The 22,531-nt window shown below is 37.5% G+C and overlaps 1 protein-coding gene across 2 annotated transcripts in view; it reads left to right on the top strand.

Moving 5' to 3' along the window:
* The first annotated feature begins 3,443 nt into the window (after positions 1-3,443).
* Positions 3,444-22,531, top strand: part of clip1a (CAP-GLY domain containing linker protein 1a) — a 51,017-nt gene continuing 31,929 nt past the window's right edge. The window contains exons 1-8 of one of the 2 annotated variants that reach the window (XM_084115736.1): positions 3,444-3,587; positions 11,067-11,263; positions 12,801-13,300; positions 16,969-17,093; positions 17,182-17,398; positions 18,049-18,246; positions 20,159-20,262; positions 21,326-21,386. In XM_084115736.1, the coding sequence (XP_083971862.1) occupies positions 11,173-11,263; positions 12,801-13,300; positions 16,969-17,093; positions 17,182-17,398; positions 18,049-18,246; positions 20,159-20,262; positions 21,326-21,386 (1,296 nt within the window). In that variant the 5' untranslated portion in view covers positions 3,444-3,587; positions 11,067-11,172. The remainder of the gene's footprint in view (positions 3,588-11,066; positions 11,264-12,800; positions 13,301-16,968; positions 17,094-17,181; positions 17,399-18,048; positions 18,247-20,158; positions 20,263-21,325; positions 21,387-22,531) is intronic. The other variant, XM_084115735.1, reaches the window with a different exon arrangement.

The following is a 22,531-nucleotide window of genomic DNA, read 5'->3' as shown; positions in this document are numbered from 1 at the left end:
TTAGATTTTGACATCACATCTACATACATTTTAATCTCCTTTTCAAACACCATAAAAAGAGGTTTGCCTTTTGTAAACTTGCATTTATGAATGTGAAATTTACATAAAAATCAAATCAAATGTATAATAAAACCAACATCCTTTAAAGAGCGATCCTTGATAACCCAAAATCACATTTTTATAAGATAAAGAAAATGTTTTTAAAATATTATCAGCAATGAAAACCTCCACATTATTCCAAAAATACTGGGTATATTGGCAAGACCAAAAACAAATGAGAAATTGTTTCAGTGGAGCATTCACAGAAAGAACATTTGAAATCAATATCAATTTAAAATTTTTGTAGGAATACCTTTGTAGGATAAACTCTATGAATTAATTTATATGAGATTTCCTTAACCTTATTTGTAAGGAGGAATTTTTGAGGTAATGACCAAACTTGAGTCCAATTTACATTATTAAAAAACTGTTCCAGTAGAAAATAACATAAGGCGTAGAAATAATCTCTCTATAAATTACAGAAACGTCTGTCTGTCTGTCTGTGTGTGTGTGTCTGTTAACTGCATATCTCTCCAACCGTTAGTCCAATGGATTTCAAATTCGACAGGTGTCTTGCCACGGGCACGAGTAAGTGCAGTGCCAAGTTTGACGTTGTTTGGATGAGAAAATGCAAAAGATATTGTTAAATATATCATTTTTAGAAGGTTGTGGTTTAAAAATAAACATTCTGACATTAGAGGGTTGTATCGGTCAAAGAAGCCCCAAGAAGGTTGTGGTTTAAAAATAAACACTCTGTCAGCTACACTGTTTGGTTCCAGAACGTGATAAATCCATTTTGATTAATTTGAGTAAAAATGTGTTTTCTTTACCAAGAAAGTGGAAAGATGAAAACCACTATTTTCTGTTTCAAACTTTCACATAGCATCTTTAGGTTATAATAACATAAAAAAATCAAATCCAGATTTTGATTTTCAAAGATTTATTATAAAAACTGATTTTTCCCCCCCCAAAAATGCAATAAATTCATGACACTTTTTTTTCCAAAATGCAATTAATCCATTGAATAAATATAAAAGTTATTTTTTATCATATTGAAACGGTTGAAATCAGCCATCGCTAAGAAATATCTCCTGAACTTTTTTGACGGCGATCAGCTCACAAAAACTGATTTTGCACAGGCACTTTGCACTGCTCCCTGAATCGACGCGCTTATTCATTTGTGGATGTAAACTGAATCTGTAAGTCAGCTATGCTGTTTACTTCTGAATATTATATTTCATTCTGGTGCGCTTAACGTTATCGCTACTGTGTAAATGCTATTCACCAACTAAAAATATCCTTTTCAATGTGTTCACAGTCTCTTTCACGGCCATCATTTGTAGTTGCCTATGCACAAACTGTTTCCTCAAGCATAGCGTTTTCTCGGAGTTCACTGTGTGCTTTCTACCATGCACAAATAAAAATGTCACTACTTTTGCTGTGTAATTGTAACAATGTGCACTCAAACACACCAAACCAACAATTACTAAAAACACACTTAAAAACTGATTTTGCACGGCCATTTTGCACTAGTCTCTCTTAAAAGCAAGGATCTAATTTTATAATTGTTAGGCTTTAACCCAGAGAAACAGATGCTCTGCTGACAGAGGTATGTTCAGGTCTAGGAGGACAGACAGAGAGTGTGGATGTATATACACTGCTTTTGAACAGCATATGTACGATGTTGCTAATACTTCATCTTCCGCGTGTTTATATGGCAAGCCGTTTCAGCTTAAATTGAACCCAGCGTTACTCGTCGTAATTAGCCTGGGTTTCCCCATGCTGCCTTGAGCGCAGCGTGGTTTTATTCACGCTGCTAGGCAGCCTGGATACCATGGACCAGATTTTCCCCTCAAAAAGGGAACCAATCACAGAACGTGGAGCAGCAAGACGATGACGACGTCCATGCGACACACCGAAGCAGTTTGTTTATATCTATGGATCCAACATGGCATCAGACACGAAGTTACCTTTCGATGCAGCCTTAGATAGTGTTCTAAGTAGTTTAGAACGCAAATTTATTTCGTCTTCTTCCTCGTTGAATTTCTGTCGCTCTACATACGTCATCTGGTATAATTGAAACGATTGGCTATGAGCTACGTGCAGGCACATTTGATAGACATTCGTAGCGCCCAATAAACGGCTCTGGGCATTTGTAAACCACGCCTCAAATACGAGAAAATGAACATGTGGTTCCCAGACCACGTCTCAATGAGAAGAGGTCTGACGTTAGCCAGGCTACGTTGTAATTGCATTTTTACTAGTAAGAATTCAATTAGAGAGCTCTACAATTCAATTCTTACTAGTAGCAATTGCAATAAGAGAGCTCTCTAATTCAATTATTACTAGTAAAAATTACAATTAGAGAGCTCTACAAATGAATTTTTACTAGTCATATGTCTCCATTGACTTCCATTAATTTTTAATTACGGAGCTCTACAATTGAATTGTTACTAGTAAGAATTCCAGTTAGAGAGCTCTCTATTTCAATTGTTACTACTAAGAATGCAATTGCAGAGCTCTTTAATTCAATTACAGAGCTCTGCAATTATACATAGGCTATCTTTAATTCTTTTTTTACTAGTCAAAATTCAATTAGAGAGCTCTGTAATTGCATTCTTACTAGTGAGAATTTAGAGAGCTCAATAATTGTAATTGTTACTAGTAATAATTCAATTGTAGAGCTCCATAATTAAAAATGAGTGGAAGTCAATGGCGACATATGACTAGTAAAAATTCATTTGTAGAGCTCTCTAATTGTAATTTTTAGTAGTAATAATTGAATTAGAAAGCTCTCTTGTCCACACGGACACGGGTATTTTTTATAACCGTGACCTTTTTTACGCGGTTCGGCCGTTGGTCCACACGGAAACGCAGTATCAGGTCACTGAAAAACCGAACATTTTTGAAAACCCCTGCCAGGGTGAGGATTTTCAGAAACCTGGTTGCAGTGTTGTTGTGTAGACAGTAAAACCAGTTTTTTGCTTCTGATTGGCCAACGTGGCTTTACGATTAGGGTTATATCGCCGCCTGCTGGTGTGACATGCTCTTGACAGCGCGTGATAGCGTGTTTTTGCATTTTCATGTAGATGGAGATTTCTTTTAAACCGAGCATGTGTGGACAGGATTTTTTTTTTTAACGCAGGAGGAAAAACTCCTGTTATAAAAATACCCGTGTTCGTGTGGACTAGGCCTTATTGTAGTTGCTACTAGTAAGAATTGAATTGTAGAGCTCTCTAATTGAATTCTTACTAGTAAAAATGCAATTACGACGAGTAACGCTGGGTACAATTTAAGCTAAAATGGCTTGCCATATGTTTAATCCTACCGCCGAATGACCGCATTTGCTTTTCCAAATGCCCGCCTCCCGTTGGCCACGGTGGGCGGGGCCTAGAGAGAACGTCATTACGCTACTCGTGTCACTGCTGAAGTGGGTGCTTGAACGCACCAGGTTAAATCCTTAACCAACGCAGGCGTCAAGCTAAGTAGATTGAAGAGAATCCAGCGCGATTGATTTTTGATAGCGCTACGCAGCCGGGAAACAGCAGGTGAGTAACGCGATTCCGGGGTTAAGTGCTTGTTCAGTGGGTGTCGTGGGTCTCGAGGAGGTCGCGTTTTCCATCGGAAGTTGCTAAGTCAGAATTCCCCATCTAATACAGGTTGCTCCTCGGCCCTCCGTAACATTATCCTCGTTTGCTATCAGCTGTTCGTTGTAAACAGAACCTGTTGTTAAAATGCGTTGATCGTAGATGAGCGCTGACTAGCACTGCGGTGTGAGTGAACGCGGTTCTCTATTTCGGTCCGATTCGTCAAGATGTGACATTGCGGAAAGTCGTCATAAGGACTAGTGAACTTTCTCCATGTTCATTGCGTATTGAAACTTGCGTGTAAGTTACTTGAAGGGGGGAAAGTCATACGACGCCAAAATATATCATGCTAATCTGTGTTACGTCGTGTTGTTTTCTGATGGTTGCTCTAAAATTAGTACTTTTTAAAATTATCATGGAAAACTGCCTCATTACAGCTACTCATTTGGGCTTTACGGTGGGAAATTTTAAGTATTCGTCGTCAAACAACCAATAGCTTATTTTCGGGTTTTGTAAATGATATTCTGTTCTTCATATTGGGTCGTTGTTTTGGTTGAAATCCTAAAGCAGATTTGGTAACTTGTCAAGCTCTGGCGTAAAGCGGCTCAGATTGTGAAGCCCCAGATGTGGCGCCTGAATGATTACATGTAGCCATAGGCGGAAATCGCGGGGGGGTCGGGGGCGTCCGGACCCCCCCTATCTGAGGGTTGTCCCCTCCTAAAAATATAATTAAAATATGTGTATTGTAAATAATATAATGATATGTACTTAAAATAACTGTTTAAGTAGTAAAACAATAAAAATGCAAACGGGGCAAAAAAAAAAAAAAAAAAAAAAAACGTTTTAACATTTTAAGTCCCCCTCCCTTCCCTCACAGTGCTTTGGTCCACTGCCTGCTCCCCTTTTACCTCATCACAAACAGAAACACAAATAGTGGGAGAGAACAAGGTTTTTCAGTTGTGAAACTCCAGTAAGTCAAGGCTATTTTATTCACTTAAATTTTTTTTTAATGATAAGCAATGTACTTTTGTCACCGATGTAGTCCGACTCGCTATGTTGGTGACCTTGTTTTATACAGTCTGTGCGTTTACCGCGATTGTTTAAAACCGTTCCCTCACACACACCAATAAAGTGTACACATGCGTGTAGGCCTAACGTCTTGTAGATTAGACAAGTGCGGGTGCGCATTTACATTTTCACGCTTTCACTGTGTGATTTAGTCAGTTTATATCATTTAATATAGTTAGTCTAATATAATATCACACAAAGAGTGCAGTTTTCTCCAGATATTAACATGATAATAAATGTGATTTAATAAATTGATAAATGAAAAGTTTACTTTTAGACACCATATTGCCTGTTTTAACTCTATTTCGCCAACGAAAATATTTGAAAACTAAGCCATAGCACTGTATTTGCGTCTCTGAGAAACACACGAGGTATTTCCTTACTGAATTATGAATCAGCTTTTTGAACGAATCAGTTGAATCGCAATGACTCACTCATTACCAATGAATTGCTGCCACCTACTGGCGGTTTTAATTCCACATTTACATGATCTTTTCATGTTTTAAATCATTTTATATATCAATATTCAACGTTTTATGTTTTAAACAAAACATTATGTCTGTGTAAATAAAAGCATCTAAATGCCATTTCAAATGCAGCTTCTGTGTTTCCTCTCCATTGCAAATATTTTGTTGATACTTATTTAATTTGATTGGTAACAGCCCTATTGTGTCTTATTATAATTTAATTTAATTTAATTAAATGTATGAAATTGACACAAAAGATGATGCATGCATATAATTAGGTTTAAAAATACATTTATAAAGATAAAAATGCCAATGAAGGTAAACATCTATTGAAACTTATTGGAAAAATGATTTCTGTCACTGCTGTGAACTGACCCCCACACAGAATATGAAGAATATCAAAAACTTTAGGAGTCGGCTGTCCACGGCAGTCCTAAACATGCCAAATTACCAGCACAATAACACACTCAGCAAAATATCGTTATCGATAAAATCCCTGAAAATATAAAGATAATTTTTTGTCAATTTCGCACAGCAATGAAGAATATTTTGGTCAATTTAGTCAGCTTTTTCAATGAACCAGAGAGAAACTTTGAAAAGAAGGATAATGGCACGGACTCCATGCTAGCTACACTAATAATAGTAAGGCTTTCCTCTGTGTACTACACATATCCATAGAAAGTACAATTTTGCCTGTATTATTGGTGTCCCCTTCAAAAATTGCTCTTGAGGAAAGTTATGTTAATTGTCCCCCCCAACATTTAGATGAAATTTACGCCCCTGCATGTAGCACTAGATTTTATAAATCAATTATATTTTTTGTAAACTGTGCAGCATGTCAACATGTATAAGATTGAAGTTGGGAACTGTTTGTCTTGTTTGTCGTTGTTTTCAGTGTCCAGTGTTTGCTTGTTTTGATTGAAGAGCCAGATAGTGAGTCAAGCACATTTGAATTCCGACTTGTCTATCATGTTTTGTATAGAAGTTTGGGTTTCTTTAAATAGGCCTATTTGGCTTTAAAAAAATAATAATAATACAGTTCTCGTGATGTGCAAAACACTTGTGCTGCTGTTGAGATGGGATATATTGTTTGGTAATATGGTTGGGTTTAATAATTTTCAAAAAGCAAAATATTTCCTTCCATTAGGAAGGATGATGTACAAATCTATTTGCCCATCAAAACAAATGACAAAGACTCAATTCAGCCATTGCTTTAAAAATATGGCTGGATCAGAACTTTTTCTGTCTGAATGAAAATAAGACTGAGTTTGTTGTGTTTGGTAGTCCTGTGTAGATGCTCTTGGTTCTTTAGGATCACATATTTGTCCATTTACCAAGATCTCGGTGTGATATTTGACAGTGCTTTTACATTTTAAAAATCAAATTAGTTCTTTTGTAAAAGCAAGCTGAGACTGTTGGCTAAAGTCAAGCCCTACCTGGTGCGCAAGGATTTTGAATGAGTAATTCATGCTTTTCTTATACGCCTAGACTAGACTACTGTAACTCTTTATATGTTGGATTGGATCAGTCATCTCTTCATCACTTACAGTTAGCCCAGAATGCAGCAGCTCGGCTCCTAACTGGGACTAAAAAGTGTGAGCACATTACCCCAGTTTTAGCCTCGCTCCACTGGCATCCTGTACGCTTCAGGATTGATGTTAAGATTTTATTGCTTGTTTTTAAGATTTTAAATGGGTTGGCACCTTCTTATGCTTCTCGATGTTGTGAGATCCAGGTTAAAAAATAAAGGGGACCGATCCTTCTCAGTGGCTGCTCCTAATCTCTGGAATAGTCCACCGGTTCATATAAGAACAGCTCGGACTGCTGACATTTTCAAGTCGTTGCTTAAGACTCACCTGTATTCCTTAGCTTTCATTTTGAGTTGAGTTTTGATTCTGTGACATTCTCTACTGTGTTTGTTTTGTTTAATTTTTGTGTATCCTGACATTAAGCAATTTGGTCAACTATGGCTGTTTTTAAATGTGTTATACAAATAAATTTTGAAAAAAACTTGAACTTAAAGTCCCCATGAAATCAAAATGGAAGTTTTTTGGCTTTTTGTATGCAAATTTTAGCCTTACTGTTATCTATAAGCTAGTGTGTTCCAAAGTAATGACAAAACTCGCATATTGAAGATATAAGCATTCAAAACCAAACGAGAGGAAACCTGGGGCACGTTCAAGTTCAAAACAGTGCGCAACGTTTTGCTACGGTTTCCGGGTTGAACGTCATGTTTCCTGGAAACGGTGTGCAACGGGGTTTGAGATATGTTTTCTCTTGTTTGGTGGGTGTGTCAGAACTGCAGTCCAATCAGCAGCAACATGTATATAAAGCACGCGGTATTAAAGTGAACTCGCACAATGGGTTCAAGGAAAGTAATTTACAAATGTGTTCGATGCAGCTCGGTATACGCAACAACTGAGGATATTAGAAGACATGTTTGTTTTATTGTAAAAATATAGGTTATCAACATAATGATGTAGTTGCTTATATTTTTAGCTTCATTGCAAGTGTATGACATTTGGTATAGAAATAAACAATGGTAAATAAGTGCTTTTCCTAAAAAGGAGAAAGAAAATACAGGGTATTAAAACAGTATGAACTACAAATAAAGTCAGTATGTGAGGCTAAATAGATGTGTTTTAGTCTGAATTAGGTAAGATGTGTGCTTCAGTTTCAGTTTCAGCAATCCCTTCACTCGATTGGGATGTTCTCTTTTGTTCTGGGCGGCAAGTGCAGTAACTGTAACATCGGGCATATTTTGTAGTATTAAACACATATTTATACCGACTTCATCAGGCTCCGAAAATTCTTCACAAAGAACACAAAGAATGGCCTTCTCAGCTGCCATAGTTGCAACTCTTGCGTCATCAGAACAGTGTGTTCAACGCATCACCGTTTCTGTTTAAAAAACGTTGTGCAACGTTTTGTCGGGGCTGAACGCAGCCCCAGTTTACAGCATTAGTTGGAAAAAAACGAACTATCTGGAATCGGCTATCAGTATCGGTGGAGAAATTTGGTATTGCTTCATCTCTATAAGTAAAGCAAGCCTCTGTTTTTGAAGTGCACTGAACAACCCATTATTTCTCGTATCTCGTAATAAACAGAGTCACATTTATTTATATAGCACTTTATACAGTACAGATTGTTTCAAAGCAGCTTCACAGTACAAAACAGGAAAATAACAATATTAATGTTGTAAAATTAATCAATTATGCAACAAATTCAATTTTAGCTGTAAAGCAGATCTATTGGTTAGAGGATTGTCATTATTCAGCTCAATTTAGTTCAATGTTCTTTCAATTTAGCTCAGTTATACAGTGTTAATGTTGCAAAGTTAATCAGTTATGGAACAAGTTGAATTCAGCTATAAGCAGCTCTACAGAAGGATATAGAGTTATTATTCAGCATAATTCAATGTCGAATCAATTCAGTTCGTAACAGTGTTGATCTTGCAAAGTTAGTGTATCATTTCAATTCAGTTAAATTTATGTTCTCATCCAATAGTCTCAGTGCAGTTTAATTGATAATGTTAGTGAATATTGTATTTTAAATAGGTAGAAATAGGTAGAGTTAGGGCAGAAAAAAATAATAATTATCTGCTCACCAGAATATGAATTTTTCATGCCAGATACCGATATGTTCACGGTGTGAGTCCCGAATTCAGTATATTTTTCTGAACTACTGTCTTGTTATATTGCTGAAATGTACAGTAGTGGTTTGGACTCGCACCTGTTTACTGATTGAGAGCCTTTGATAAATCTGAAACCTGTTCTTTTTTCATTCCCGCACCTTTCTTAACAAACATAGTCGTTTGAAGTAGTTAAACAAAGTGTAACATTTGTCTTTGTTTGAATGAAAACCTTTTTTGGGTTTCATTTGTTCTGCTTTTCTTGCACTCATCTGCCTTGTTTATGACCAACAATGGAGCAAAAAAAAAAAAAAAAAAAAAAGTGGTGGTGGTGGTGAATACAAAAACACGCAAAAAGAGATCATAGGTCCCAGAAAACATTTTTACAGATCCATCTTATACCAGCGAGAGTCTAATAATCACACAGGTGGACTTTTGCCAGTAAATGGATTAGATGGATTAGGATTAAATGCATGTCTGTGAATGTTAGAGATCTGAGAAAAAGTCATTTCTGGTACTTGTTACGGATCAAATCCTATTATTTTACAATAACTGTAATCCATTACTTTGCCCCTTTGATGGTGATAAATATGGTGGACGAGTGGAAAAAGTCATGTGACTGAAACAAAGAACTAAAGTGAAACTATGGCTTTGAAAGCTCGCTGTTATCCTGGAATCACTTTGATAATGAAAATACATTTAAGTGCAAGATGTGAATAGGGAATAATATGACCTTCACTTAACAAGTGCTTTTAAATTTGCTGACATTTTCATAACGTGAAAAAATAACTGCTTTACATGAAAATGTGATCTGTATAATCATCGTATTAGTGTTGTCACGATACCAAAATTATGATTTCTATACAATACCTGACTAAAATACCTCGATACAGACACTGAATCGATTCCACGGCAAAAAACTAAAACAGTAAAATTAACTGAACAATATGACAGAATTTACAGTTTATTGTTCTATAAATTAATAATAAATAAATAAAAACTTGACCAGCATGTTCCTTCCCTGCTTTTTGCCAATTCCCTCCTCTTTATTTAAAAATAAATAAATAAAATAATAATTACATAATTACCGAGATGTTTGCAACAATCACATTATTATCAATCACATTAACATTTGCTAACCTTTCCCAATTCTGAACAGCTTGGGATAGGGGTGGGATAACCAAAATCTTATTTCATGATATGAGTAATATACGTGCATGATACTAGTAATAATTTAGCAGATACTCCTGCATTTAAATGTTTGTCACTCCCGAAACTTTGCAGTTTAAACATGGCCGTTGCAGCATGAAAAACAGACTTATTTAAATTGGGAATATTATATACAGAAAGTGAGCAAAGAACCTTCATCACTCACTTTATTTCAGTACAAGCTCACTGACTGAGTTTTGTTTTAATGAGTAATTCCTGATAACCTTTTTATTAGGGCTGGGCAAAAAAAAAAAGAAAAGATTTTTTTCGATTAATCGTTTTTTTTTAAATGTGGTCGATTCAAAATTGATTCTCAAAGGCCATGAATAAATTTTTTCCCCATATTTATTTATCTCTCACCCAAAAGCCAGTATTCGTTTTCCTACACTGTTCATAGGCTTGCGGTCTCCATGTTACAGCGAATGCGGTGAGATTTTACGTTGGTTGTATCTTAAACATAAAATAACCTGATCCTGTTTGATCAAGACATGCGACTGTTCTGACTTGTCCAATTTTCAGCATCAATTTTTCATCTTGCATCAAAATCCTGTCTATTCATTGTATGCATTTGAAATATAGAGTTGGGTTCTGTTTTAATGGACCCAAGTGTACTTAAAATAAAAAGAGTTTAATATACAGGTTTGTGGCTCTTAATTTTTTTGTATTAATTAACCACTTGTAAACTTATGTTCACTGTTCTTTTTTTTTTATAAATATGGGATTTGGATTAAATCTATATTCACTAAGTCGAATCGGAACATCTGAATGGATACCCAGCCCTACATTTATATATATAATGGCCTTCATTTGAAAGAAATACTCGCTGTAACAAATCTGTATAGAGTAACAGCTCTGTTACACAGCAATAAACAAAAACGGAAGCCTTTTGTTACATATTGCTTATGTGTGCAGTGTGAAATAGGCTTTACACTTTCAACTATTCCAACATACCAATGGAACAAAATGTGTTGCATGAACACACAGTTTCTGAAATGACAAAAAGCAAGACACATCCCTGCACTGTTTAAACAGGCTGATATATGTTTCTCTTTTCTTTCTTTCCAGAGACATTGCTGCACCCCTTTCTTCCTCAGTTATTTTTTATTTAATTTTCAATGTTTGTTGGAGAGGAAAAGTCCAAGTTTAGACAGACGGAAATTTCAGACCTACAATGAGCACATCAAAACCCAGTGGACTCAAAGCGCCCAGCAAAATTGGTAGACCAGCCAATGCGGGCGTCGCCAAGACGACTCCTTCTGCTGGTAAGGGCCATCCCATTTTATCATATATAACATTTAATAATATTATTGTGAACTTTCTAATGTAGCCTAGTAGTGAATGACTATGTTTGGATTAGGAATGGAATATTCTGCATACTATGTAATACGTACAATTGGAAAAACAATGGGAATAAAAGCATCTGCTAAATTAACACATGTAAATGTCATTACTCCAGTGTGCAGTGAGTTGCGTATGCCCTATGCTGTGGTTATTTACAGAAAGATCATAAGAAAAGCATTAAAGGATAATTCCGGTATTTAGCACTTTGAGTCTCTTTTCTGGTTTGTTTTGGATGAACTAGAGTGGTGGACACAGAAATTGTGACGATGGGTCCTGTCTCGACTTTTTGACTGTGCAAACTGTGCAACTCACCGAGTGGTTAGTGGTGTTCGTTGATGTTCCAAAACAAGTAGCGTAGCGAAATACAGTTTATGTCGTGTTTTATTTGGCATTTTGTAAAATCCCATTGATTTCTGTTGAAGGACTCATTGCTCGTTGATATTACTGCGCTTCAGACTCAAATATCGAGCGGAAGTTTATACGCGGTTGTGAGGTATCTGAAAAAATAGTTCCACTATAGCAAATAACACGGATTGAAATCATACATTGCGCCGATATATTTGTTTTTAATCATCAACAAACACCACTAACCACTCGGTGAGTTGCACAGTTTTGAAAACGAGTGTTAAGGGTTGTTTTAAGGACGTGTTCATGCATGCCCTTAGACAGCCACTCTGAAGCGGTCAAAGGCGATTCTAAATGAGTCAAAAAGTCGAGACACATCGTCACAATTTCTGTGTCCACCACTCTAGTTCATCCAAAACAAACCAGAAAAGAGACTCAAAGTGCTAAATACCGGAATTATACTTTAACAAGAACTGGCAATACCACTTGCATTTAGTCCGTCGTCCAGTTTGTTTATAATGTGCACCACTTTAAGATTCACTTAACTTACATATTGGTGTAATTTTAAATTTAATGTAACAAAGTCTTTTAAATAAAATTAAAGCTCAAGTATTTAAAGGGCTATTTGAGTAAATAGTAAGAATGTAATTCTTCTTTAATTTCCCAACTGGGATCAATAAACTACTACTACTACTACTAATCCGGATGCACTACATTCACCATGCTGTCATTATCATGTGACCAGCATCAGTTGTGTCGCTTCACTGTCATTCATAAATTCTCCCTTGGCCTCATGGGATAGTATGCCCACTTCAGAATGACTCCGGAAGTAGTAAATTGTCTGCATACTTTTTCCCTTCTCTTTTATGAGTACTGTAAATTCAGACATACTACTCTTGTCACATACGTTTTTTCACCTACTGTAGAGTAAGGAAGTATGTGATTTCGGATGCAGCTTGTATGTATATGATATGACGATAGTTATTTATCAAATTAATACAAATTTGATAAAAATCATTGTGTATAGCATGCACAGTGTAAATACTGCATGCTGTATTCTGAACAAGCCTAGTTATTCTGAATAAGCCTATTTATTTTCTTCCTTTGGGACAGGTGCTTCCAAACCAACTCAAAATGACAAATCCTCAGTCGAAGCCCAAGATGCAGGCGAGCAATACAAGATCGGGGATCGTGTCTGGGTTAATGGCAACAAACCAGGCGTCGTTCAGTTTTTAGGAGAGACTCAGTTTGCTCCGGGCCAATGGGCTGGCATTGTGCTTGATGAGCCAATTGGGAAAAATGATGGTTCGGTGTCTGGTGTGCGCTATTTTGAGTGTGAAGCATTAAAGGGTATTTTCACACGTCCCTCGAAGCTTTCACGCACTGAAGGTGAGGCGGATGACACAACGACGGCCCCTCCGTCTCGTGCCGGGTCACCCACTCCCTCTAATGCATCAGTATCTGCTTCAGCCAAGAAACCAGCCTCACCCACTAAAACAGCTGCACCTACCTCAGATCTGGTGCGGTCCAAAAGTGAATCGGTGTCAAATCTGTCGGAGTCTGGTTCGGTCAAGAAAGGTGATCGGGAGCTGAAGATCAATGATCGAGTTCTGGTGAGTGTGTTGTGATGAGCATTATTGTGTGTCAAGTTAAGATAATTCAAGGTTCTCAAGATGGTCCGACTCAGTCAAAGCATTATTGGCTTCTCCATAATAGTGACTGTAAATTGTTGGGTATTACACTGATTGCATGTATTTGGAATGAGGAATGTAAGCGGACATGCCAAGTTCTGAAAACTACCCTTAGGCCAAAGCTTTTTTTTCACATGGCTGGCATATTTTTTCAATTCTTTTCAATGGGAGTGCCGCGTTTTTATAGGTCGCCGAGAAACGAAGAATGTTCAACTTTGGGTAAAACGCAGCGCTCATCACTGTCACTTTTTACCCAACCGACCAATCACAGTGGAGGAGGGGCGGGACTAATACCACACCGACCAACCGCCACATTCTGCTTGTACAACGTCAACAGATGACAACAACAAGCATAATAACGGAAGAAAATAATTTAAAACAAGAGCCAGAGAAAATACGTTACATTGTATCGACATTTTAATATAGAATCAACACAGAAACAAAATATATGTGAAATGAGATACTAGTAACACTTTCGCGGATATTCCATATCATAACAAGCAAAGCGTCTCAACTGAAAAACAATGCTGCCCTGCCAAAACGCTCTCAAGTGCCCACAGCTAGGCGTTTTCAGCAGAGCGCCTAGTGTTTTCAGCTGGCTAAAAACGCTTTGGTGGACACACAACCTTATTTAAAGGAGTAGAATTAAGATTTCCTGATAATTTACTCACCCCAACGACATCCAAGATGTTTATGTCTTTCTTTCTTCAGTTGAAAAGAAATTGAGGTTTTAGGAAAACATTCCAGGATTGTTCTCCATATAGTGGACTTCAACGAAGATCAACGGTTTGAAGGTCCAAATTGCAGTTTCAATGCAGCTTCAAAGGGCTCTACACCAGTGTTTCCCAACCTTTTTTCTATCACGGCACACTTTTGATATGTAAAAAATCCAACGGCACACCACTATCACATTAAGCACTAAAATATAACAAAATTGCACAAACGTGCATTGTAATGGTTCAAATGGCATGTTAAAACGGCATATAATATTTAAAGTAGACTGTACTCACATTTAATGTGAAATTTGAGCTTGTTTTGATGAACACAAATATGATATCCTGGCTGGAATTGATGACAACAACACATGGAGCTCTTGGTCAACTGCTCTTAATCTTTCTGTTTTTGTTCTTAATGTAAGTCAGACTCGAAAAGCTGAGCTCACATAGGTAAGTTATGGAAAATGATAGCAAGACTGAGATTGCACTGTCCGTGGTGACTGGATACTCTTTGGCCGCAGTCAACCAGAAACTGTCCAAAGACAGGTCACTGAATGTAATTTTTAAACCACTGTCCTGTCTCATTTCGGCAAGTTGCTCTTGTTGCTGCAATGACAGTCTATTTGCGTTGTCCATTGCAGCTGAGCTAAATGGGTCTCGCACCCAGTCAAAGGCTTCGGATGAAGTTGAGGGAAAATAATAAGAGAATTTTTCTTCAAGAGTTTTTAGATGCTTAGAAATTACCTCACATAGGCCTCGTTTACACTGTCAGTGAAATGTGACCCAATTCCGATTTTTTGCTTACGTGTGACGCAGATCGGATGTGTTCTATGACCGTGTAAACAGGAAAAAATTAATGCATTTGGATATTTCGAGATCGGTTTCAGGCCTCGTTCATATGTGGAAATAAATCAGATATAAATCAGATATGTGCCAATGCGACTTCATGTAAACAGGCAGATCGGATTTTCTGAGGCATTAGGAGAGGGGGCCTCTGAAGACAACTCACTGCCCAACATTCTTTGCAAAGAACAGGGATGTGCTGGCCCACGAATGGCCCAGTCGTCCTCTTTATGCATTTCCTCCGGTCTCGATGCTCCCTCAGGTCATTGAACGGATCAGGGAGAACAAATGTGCTGTCCTCCTAATAGCCCCTCTCTGGCGGACCCAGACATGGTTCCCCGAGTTGATGCAGCTGCTAGAGACGGCTCCTTGGCCTATACCGCTGAGGAAGGACATCCTTACTCAGGCGAACAGGACAATCTGGCACCCCCACCCCGACTTGTGGGCCCTCCATGTTTGGCCCCTCAATGGGTACCCGGGGACATCCCGGAAGGAGTCCTAAGCACTATCGCTGAGGCTAGAGCTCCGTCCACGAGACGCCTCTATGCCCTCAAGTGGTCAGTGTTCACCAGCTGGTGCTCAGCTCGGAACCTAGACCCCTACTTATGTGAAGTACCGCTGGTACTTTCATTTCTACAAGAGCTACTGGACGCGGGTTGTACCCCCTCCACACTCAAAGTATACGTGGCGGCCATAGCAGTCTTCCATGCTCCTGTGGCTGGCCAATCCTTAGGAAGGAACGACCTGGTCGTACACTTCCTCAAGGGGGCCAGGAGGCTGAACCCGCTTCGTCCTCCCTCTATACCCTAATTGGACCTATCCACGATCCTCAGGGCCCTTAGGGGACCCCCTTCGAGCCGCTTCAGTCGGCTGACTTAAAGCCACTTTCGCTCAAGACCGCACTCCTGCTAGCCCTAGCATCGGTCAAGCGAGTGGGCGATTTGCAAGCACTCTCCATGAATGCTTCTTGCCTTGAGTTTGGGCCCAACGACTCCAAAGTCGTCCTCAAACCAAGACATGGCAAGACAAGACTTTGTCGGAAGACGATAGAGAATTAAGTCTACTCTGCCCCGTCGGGGCTCTCAGAGTTTATATAGAGCATTCTGCCCCGTTCGGGCAGTCGGAACAGCTCTTTGTATGCTTCGGCGGCCGCCCCAAAGGGCTCCCGGTCACGAAGCAAAGATTGTCACGTTGGATACTAGATGCTATCTCTTTGGCCTACGCCTCAGTGGGCCTTCAATGCCCCATAGGCGACAGGGCTCATTCCACAAGGAGTATGGCCTCTTCATGGGCATAGTCCAGTGGTGTACCAATTGAAGAATTTGAATTTGTGCGGCGGCCGACTGGTCTTCGCCGTCCACATTTGTGAGGTTCGTTATGATTTACAACTCAAGATGAGCACCATGTTATATCCACTTAAAGTTGATCAAAAGTTCACCCAAAAATGAAAATTCTGTCATTTACTCCCCTTCATGTCGTTCCAAACTCGTAATTTTCGTTCATCTTCAGAATACAAATGAAGATCTTTTGATGAAATCTGAGAGCTTTCTGTCCCTCAATTAACAGCTACGCAACTACCACTTTTTTGCGCTTCAAAAAGTTCATAGAGTTTGTAAAAATAATATCTGAATTGAGCGGTTTAGTCCAAAAATGAAGAGACTCGATCGCTTTATATGATGAACCGATTTAATTCAGGCTTTTATTCACATTTAAACTTTGATCAGTGAACATACACAGAAGCTCAACCGAACGCGAGAACATACCTCATTGGTTCTTGCTGAAGCTCAAAAGTGATGCGTAACACGAGAATGAACCTCATTGGTTTCACATCATGCTTGAGCTTCTGTTTACCACAACTGATGTGTGAGTTGATGAATGTTAATATGTGAATAAAAGTATAGATTAAATCTTTGTTTGCTAATGTAGTAGACGTGTTTATGAAATAAAGTGAAGCTGCTGTTATAAATATTCCATAAGCACTGTTTAGGAATCCTGTGTATGTTAAGTTCTTTTTTCCTTCTCATATTTTAGGTTGCTGGCTCGAAAGCTGGCGTAGTGCGTTTCTTAGGCGAAACCGATTTTGCCAAGGGTGAGTGGTGTGGAGTTGAGCTGGATGAGCCCTTGGGAAAGAACGATGGTGCTGTGGCTGGAACCAGGTACTGTGTCCTGTTCTTACATTAGCAAAGGTAGATTGTATTGAAAGAACGTTAGGAGTTTTACATGGCTGGATTTGTGTGTCATCAGGTATTTCCAGTGTCAGCCCAAATATGGCCTCTTTGCACCAGTGCACAAGGTGACCCGTATAGGCTTTCCCTCCACTACCCCAGCGAAGGCAAAGACCACAGTGAGGAAGACGTCGACCACACCAGGAGCATTGAAACGCAGCCCGAGTGCCTCCTCCATCAGCTCCATGAGCTCTGTGGCCTCTTCTGCTAGTTGCAAGCCAAGTCGTACAGGACTGGTGAGTTACAAATGCCACCTCACATGCAAACCTATGTTTGGTTACATATTTTGGCCCTGTTAAGCATGCTAAAGCTGTGTAATTTTTGGGATACTAACAGCACCAAAATGGAATTGAAAAATCATTTCCCAAAATGGGTTTTGCCATCAATTTTTTTTATTTTATTGTTTGACAAACTCAATCGATTGAGCCAGTCGACAATTCAAGTCGCTTAAACAAATAAAGCAAAGTTTTGATATCAAATTCATTGAACAATCTCATTATTTTAGGGAAACCAACGTACGAATGGCTTGCTTTATACCCAAATGAGATTTGTTATAAAATGCATTCATTGAACAATCTCACTATTTTAGTGTGCAGCATTACAGGCAGGGAAATCAACATACGAATGGCTTGCTTTTTAGCAAGCAGAATACAGCGTTATTAGTTTTCTCGGATCCGCATGAAAAGGGATCATTTTGTTGTATGTACGTGAAAAACACAAAGGAAAACCTTTTCCATTTTTAGTCCATTTACTGTCGTAAATGAAGGTCATGCCTGAACAATGGATATGATGTTACCGCATTACTGAGACAATATGATATAAGTAAATGTAGGCAATACAGTATCTGATGTAGTTTTCAAGATCTTGATTGGATTTCTCTCTGAAGTTGACAGAGACATCCACAAGGTATGCGAGGAAGATCTCTGGCACTACGGCACTACAGGAGGCCCTGAAGGAGAAACAGCAACACATCGAGCAACTCATGGCAGAACGTGACCTGGAGAGAGCTGAGGTTGCCAAGGCAACCAGCCATGTGGGCGAAGTGGAGCAGGAGCTTACGTTACTGAGAGAAGGCCAGGAGCAGGTTAGACCCAGCGATTTCTTCTTTTTTATTTATTTGTATATTGATCAATTTATTAAATAATTGATGACGGGCCATTGAATTGTGGAAAATAATGCAAACCTGAGGTGGTAATGCAGCCACAAGGCAGAGGAGGTTGTCAATGACATTTTAATGTGTTTTATTTAAAATAGTTTTTGTCCTTAAAACACTCTTCTATTAGAACTAGCTATTTTATAACGCATTCCATCTCAGGCCTCCAGTGCTATTTCCAAAATTGCTATTTCCATTTTGAAATGTGAAAATGTAAATGTGACATTAAAAAAAATAAAATAATAATAATAATTTTGAATAAACATGAATAAAACAGAAGTAAACATTGTAACCAATGGCTGGGTGTAGAAACTGCTTAGACTGGTCCTATAAGTGAATCATCCAACTTATTTCTTTAAGACTAGTCATAACTTGAAGTCAATTGTATAAAAACATAGGTTGGGCTAATTTTAATCCGAAAAGTGAGACTAATTACTTGGTTAAATGCTGTTTGATCAAACTAGTTTTTAAGGCACAGTCTTAATGCAGTGGATGTGTAGATATATCTATATATATCTGTTTCTGTGGGCCGCTAATGAGGAATCTATGTAAAAAAAGACGGTAAGCCGTCCGCCATATTGGAACAGTCAAAGCCAGTCTGTGAACATTCAAGAGCAAGTTGACCGCGCATCTGCAACCATGGTTAGACGCATGTATGAATATCTATATCTGCAATAGACTTCAGCAGATGATTCTTCTAAACTAACAAAATACAAAAAGACTTAAGGCGTCAGCTAACAAGATAAAAAGTTATCACAGTAAAAGTAAAAACAATAAAAAGTACCATATTAAAAACCTGTAATATTGAGTTAATACATATATAAAAACACCAACACATTCTCACCTGTAAAAGATTATCCCATTTCTCCGGGAATTTAAATCTCGGTGGTTTCACAACCTGAAAATGTGCAATGTTGTGGCATCATTGATTCTTACTGTTAGTGACGGCACGCTGACCCTCCAAGATGGCGGTGTTGGCGCGGTCGGCGCGGCATCTACATATATATTTCTATGGGTCCAACAGTGCACTCTGGTAAATCTGTGCACACTGGGAATCAAAAGACCAAGTAACACCATTTTACATACAGACAATGAGTATGACATGAATATGACATTGAGGCAAACTGGATTTGGTTTAGCATACTTTGAAACCTAGAAACCTAGAAACCTGATTGTTGATGTCCAGTGACTGCAGAACTCTTCTCTCTGCATACAATTCACACGACTTGGATCCTTCAGTTCGCACAGATGGACCATCATGCACAGAGTACACGTTTTTATGCAGGCTTTAATGCACATTTCAGAAGATCTAACTGAATTCGTCAGAATTTGTGCAGTTTGTGTAATTAAGTGCTTATTAGATATTCAAAGACTGATTTAAGTTAAATGAATGTGTATTTGCTAAATGCTGACGGTATATGGAAAAAAAAGTATTATAGCCTTTGGCTTTCTGTTATGAGAAAAAACTGTTATAAACGAATGAAAAGGGAAGAACGGGCACTCCTGGAGTTTTAATAAGTCTCGCTTCCCTTTTTTACTTCCGCATGACACTTGCTTTCTTTCTTTTTTAGGTGTATTTGTTTTGAGATCAATTTATAAAGATCATATATAAGTCTGTCTTTTAATCAACCAAAAATGTACTACATTCATTTTTACTATCTATCGTCTTTCATGGCCAGTAAAAAACACACAATTGCACAATAACGTTCCATTTATTTAGTCAGTCAGTTCAGTTCAGTTTTTTTTTTTTTTTTTTTTTTTTTTTTTTTTTTTACAGCTATGGAAAAGATTGATGCAAGTTATAAAATTAGATTAATGTAGTTGTTTTGAATTGTTCATGTAGTATGTGTTAGAGGTTGATGCCAAAATGGACCAGCTGCGAGCGCTTGTGGAGGCTGCAGACAGACAGAAGGTGGAACTGCTCAACCAGCTGGAGGAGGAGAAGAGGTGTAGTATTATTCAATCCACTTATGAAGATATAATATATATATATCAATTAGAATTTTGGGGATTTTTATATATGTTTGCATACAGATGGCCTTAGAGCAAATAGACACAATATTCATTGATAAAGAACATTGATTGTCACAAGAGAATATGCGCATTTTTGTCCAATAAAATGCGTAGAATGAGAATCTCCCTCCTTTTAATGCTAGCAATTTCAAGTGGTCTTTAAAGGGATAGTTCACCCAAAAATAAAAATTGTCATTTACATTTACCTCTTGACTTTCTTACTTTTGTTGAAGACAAATTATATTTTGAGTAGTGCTGGGAAAAAATTTATCGCGATTAATCGCATCCAAAATAAAAGTTTGTGTTTGCATAATATATGTGTGTGTACTGTTTATAATTATTTTGTATATATAAATACACACATATGCATGTATTTATTTAAGAAATATTTGCATGTGTATATACTGTATATAAATATAAATAAATTATATATAAATAAATCAAAATCTTAAATATATACATGCATATGTGTGTATTTATATATACAAAATAATTATACACAGTACACACATATATATTATGCAAACACAAACTTTTATTTTGGATGCGATTAATCGCGATTCATTTTTTCCCAGCACTAATTTTGAGGAATGTTGACAACCAAACTGTTTTGGTGACCTTTGACTTAAAAAAAAAAAAAAAAAAAAAAAAATTGTTTTAAATGTGTTTTAAAGACTTGAAGGTGAGTAAATGAGGACTGTATTTGATGACTGTAAATGATGACCGTATGTGTTCATGTTTGGGTTAACTATCCCTTTAATTTATTTGTTTGTTGTTGTTTATTGTTTTCCACAGAAGGTCATATATTCACAATCTCTGGTAACTTTGTAAACTGACATTTACTATGACAATACAACAATTGTCCCTCATATTTGTTTACTTTTTTTTTTCTTTTTCTTGCCCTTCAATGAAACAAAAATCTTACAAATACAACTTGCGTAAGAATTTAAAATGGAAATACAAGCTGAAAATGATAAAGAATTATTGTCCCAAACAGGAAGGTGGAGGACCTGCAATTTCGGGTGGAGGAAGCTTGCATTACCAAAGGAGATTTGGAGGTATTTTAAGATTTATGATTTTTGCTCTCATGTCTTAGATGATTCTTGGCTGAATTCAGAGAACACAAACTTCAAAGCTGCAGGTTTGCGTGCTGTGGGAAAACAGATATATTTTTCACATTTTGAAATGTATTCATGTCTATTATTTATATATTATTCATTTGAAAACAGAAGCCCTAGAGTGTGACACATCTTGTTCAAAGTGCTCCCCCCCCCCCCCCCCCCCATTTCCTCCTCGTCACATGATCCTTCAGAATTTTAATCCCTGAAAAAAATTATCACTGTTTCCACAAAAAAATATTAAGTTTCAAAAACTGTTTTCAACATTGATAATGATAAGAACCATTATTAATAATTGAGCATCAATAATAATTGACTATATATAATTGAACAGCAAATCAGCATATAACAATTATTTCTGAAGGATCATGTGACACTGAAGACTGAAGTAATGATGCTGAAAATTCAGTTTTAACATCATGAATAAATTACATTTTAAAATAGATTCAAAGAGAAAAAAGTTATTTTAAATTAAGTATTTCACACTTACTCTTTTTAGTAATTTGAATTGATGTATTGTTGATCAAATACTATAAATGCAGCCTTGGTGACTTTCAAAAACATAAAGTAATAGTAGTGTATGTGTCATGTGAGAATGTGCACAGCCCACGACACCACAGGACTGACAGTAGCTGCTTAGTTTTGATTGATCAACTATTCCCTGATTTGGATTTTGAGCCACATTAAGACGAGTCCAATTTTACCATAACAAGAAAGTTCTTGAATTTGACCTGAGTATTGTGATGATAAAGTGCTTTGTCCCAAGTTAACTTATACATGCATTTAAACATTTAGTCGTACACTTAAGCACCACATTGCCATGTTTCAAATACTGTCCAAATTCTACAATTTGTTGGTTTCAGTCATGAAAGTGTACCCGCTAAAATTTAGGTGTCTAAATTGATGCTTCTTAAGGGTTGGTTCACCCAAAAATGACAATTCTGTCATTAATTAATTGCTCACCCTCATGTTGTTCCAAACCCGTAAGTCTTTCGTTCATCTTTGGATCACAAATGAAGATCTTTTGATGAAATATGAGAGATTTCTCTAATTGCTTAAGCTGTCATTCAGGGGACAGAAAGCTC

Source organism: Abramis brama (assembly GCF_963993115.1).
Source record: "Abramis brama genome assembly, chromosome: 5".
In the NCBI taxonomy this organism is placed as follows: Eukaryota; Metazoa; Chordata; class Actinopteri; order Cypriniformes; family Leuciscidae; genus Abramis; species Abramis brama.
Note: the sequence above shows the minus strand (reverse complement) of the source record. Positions and strands in the feature narration are given on the sequence as shown.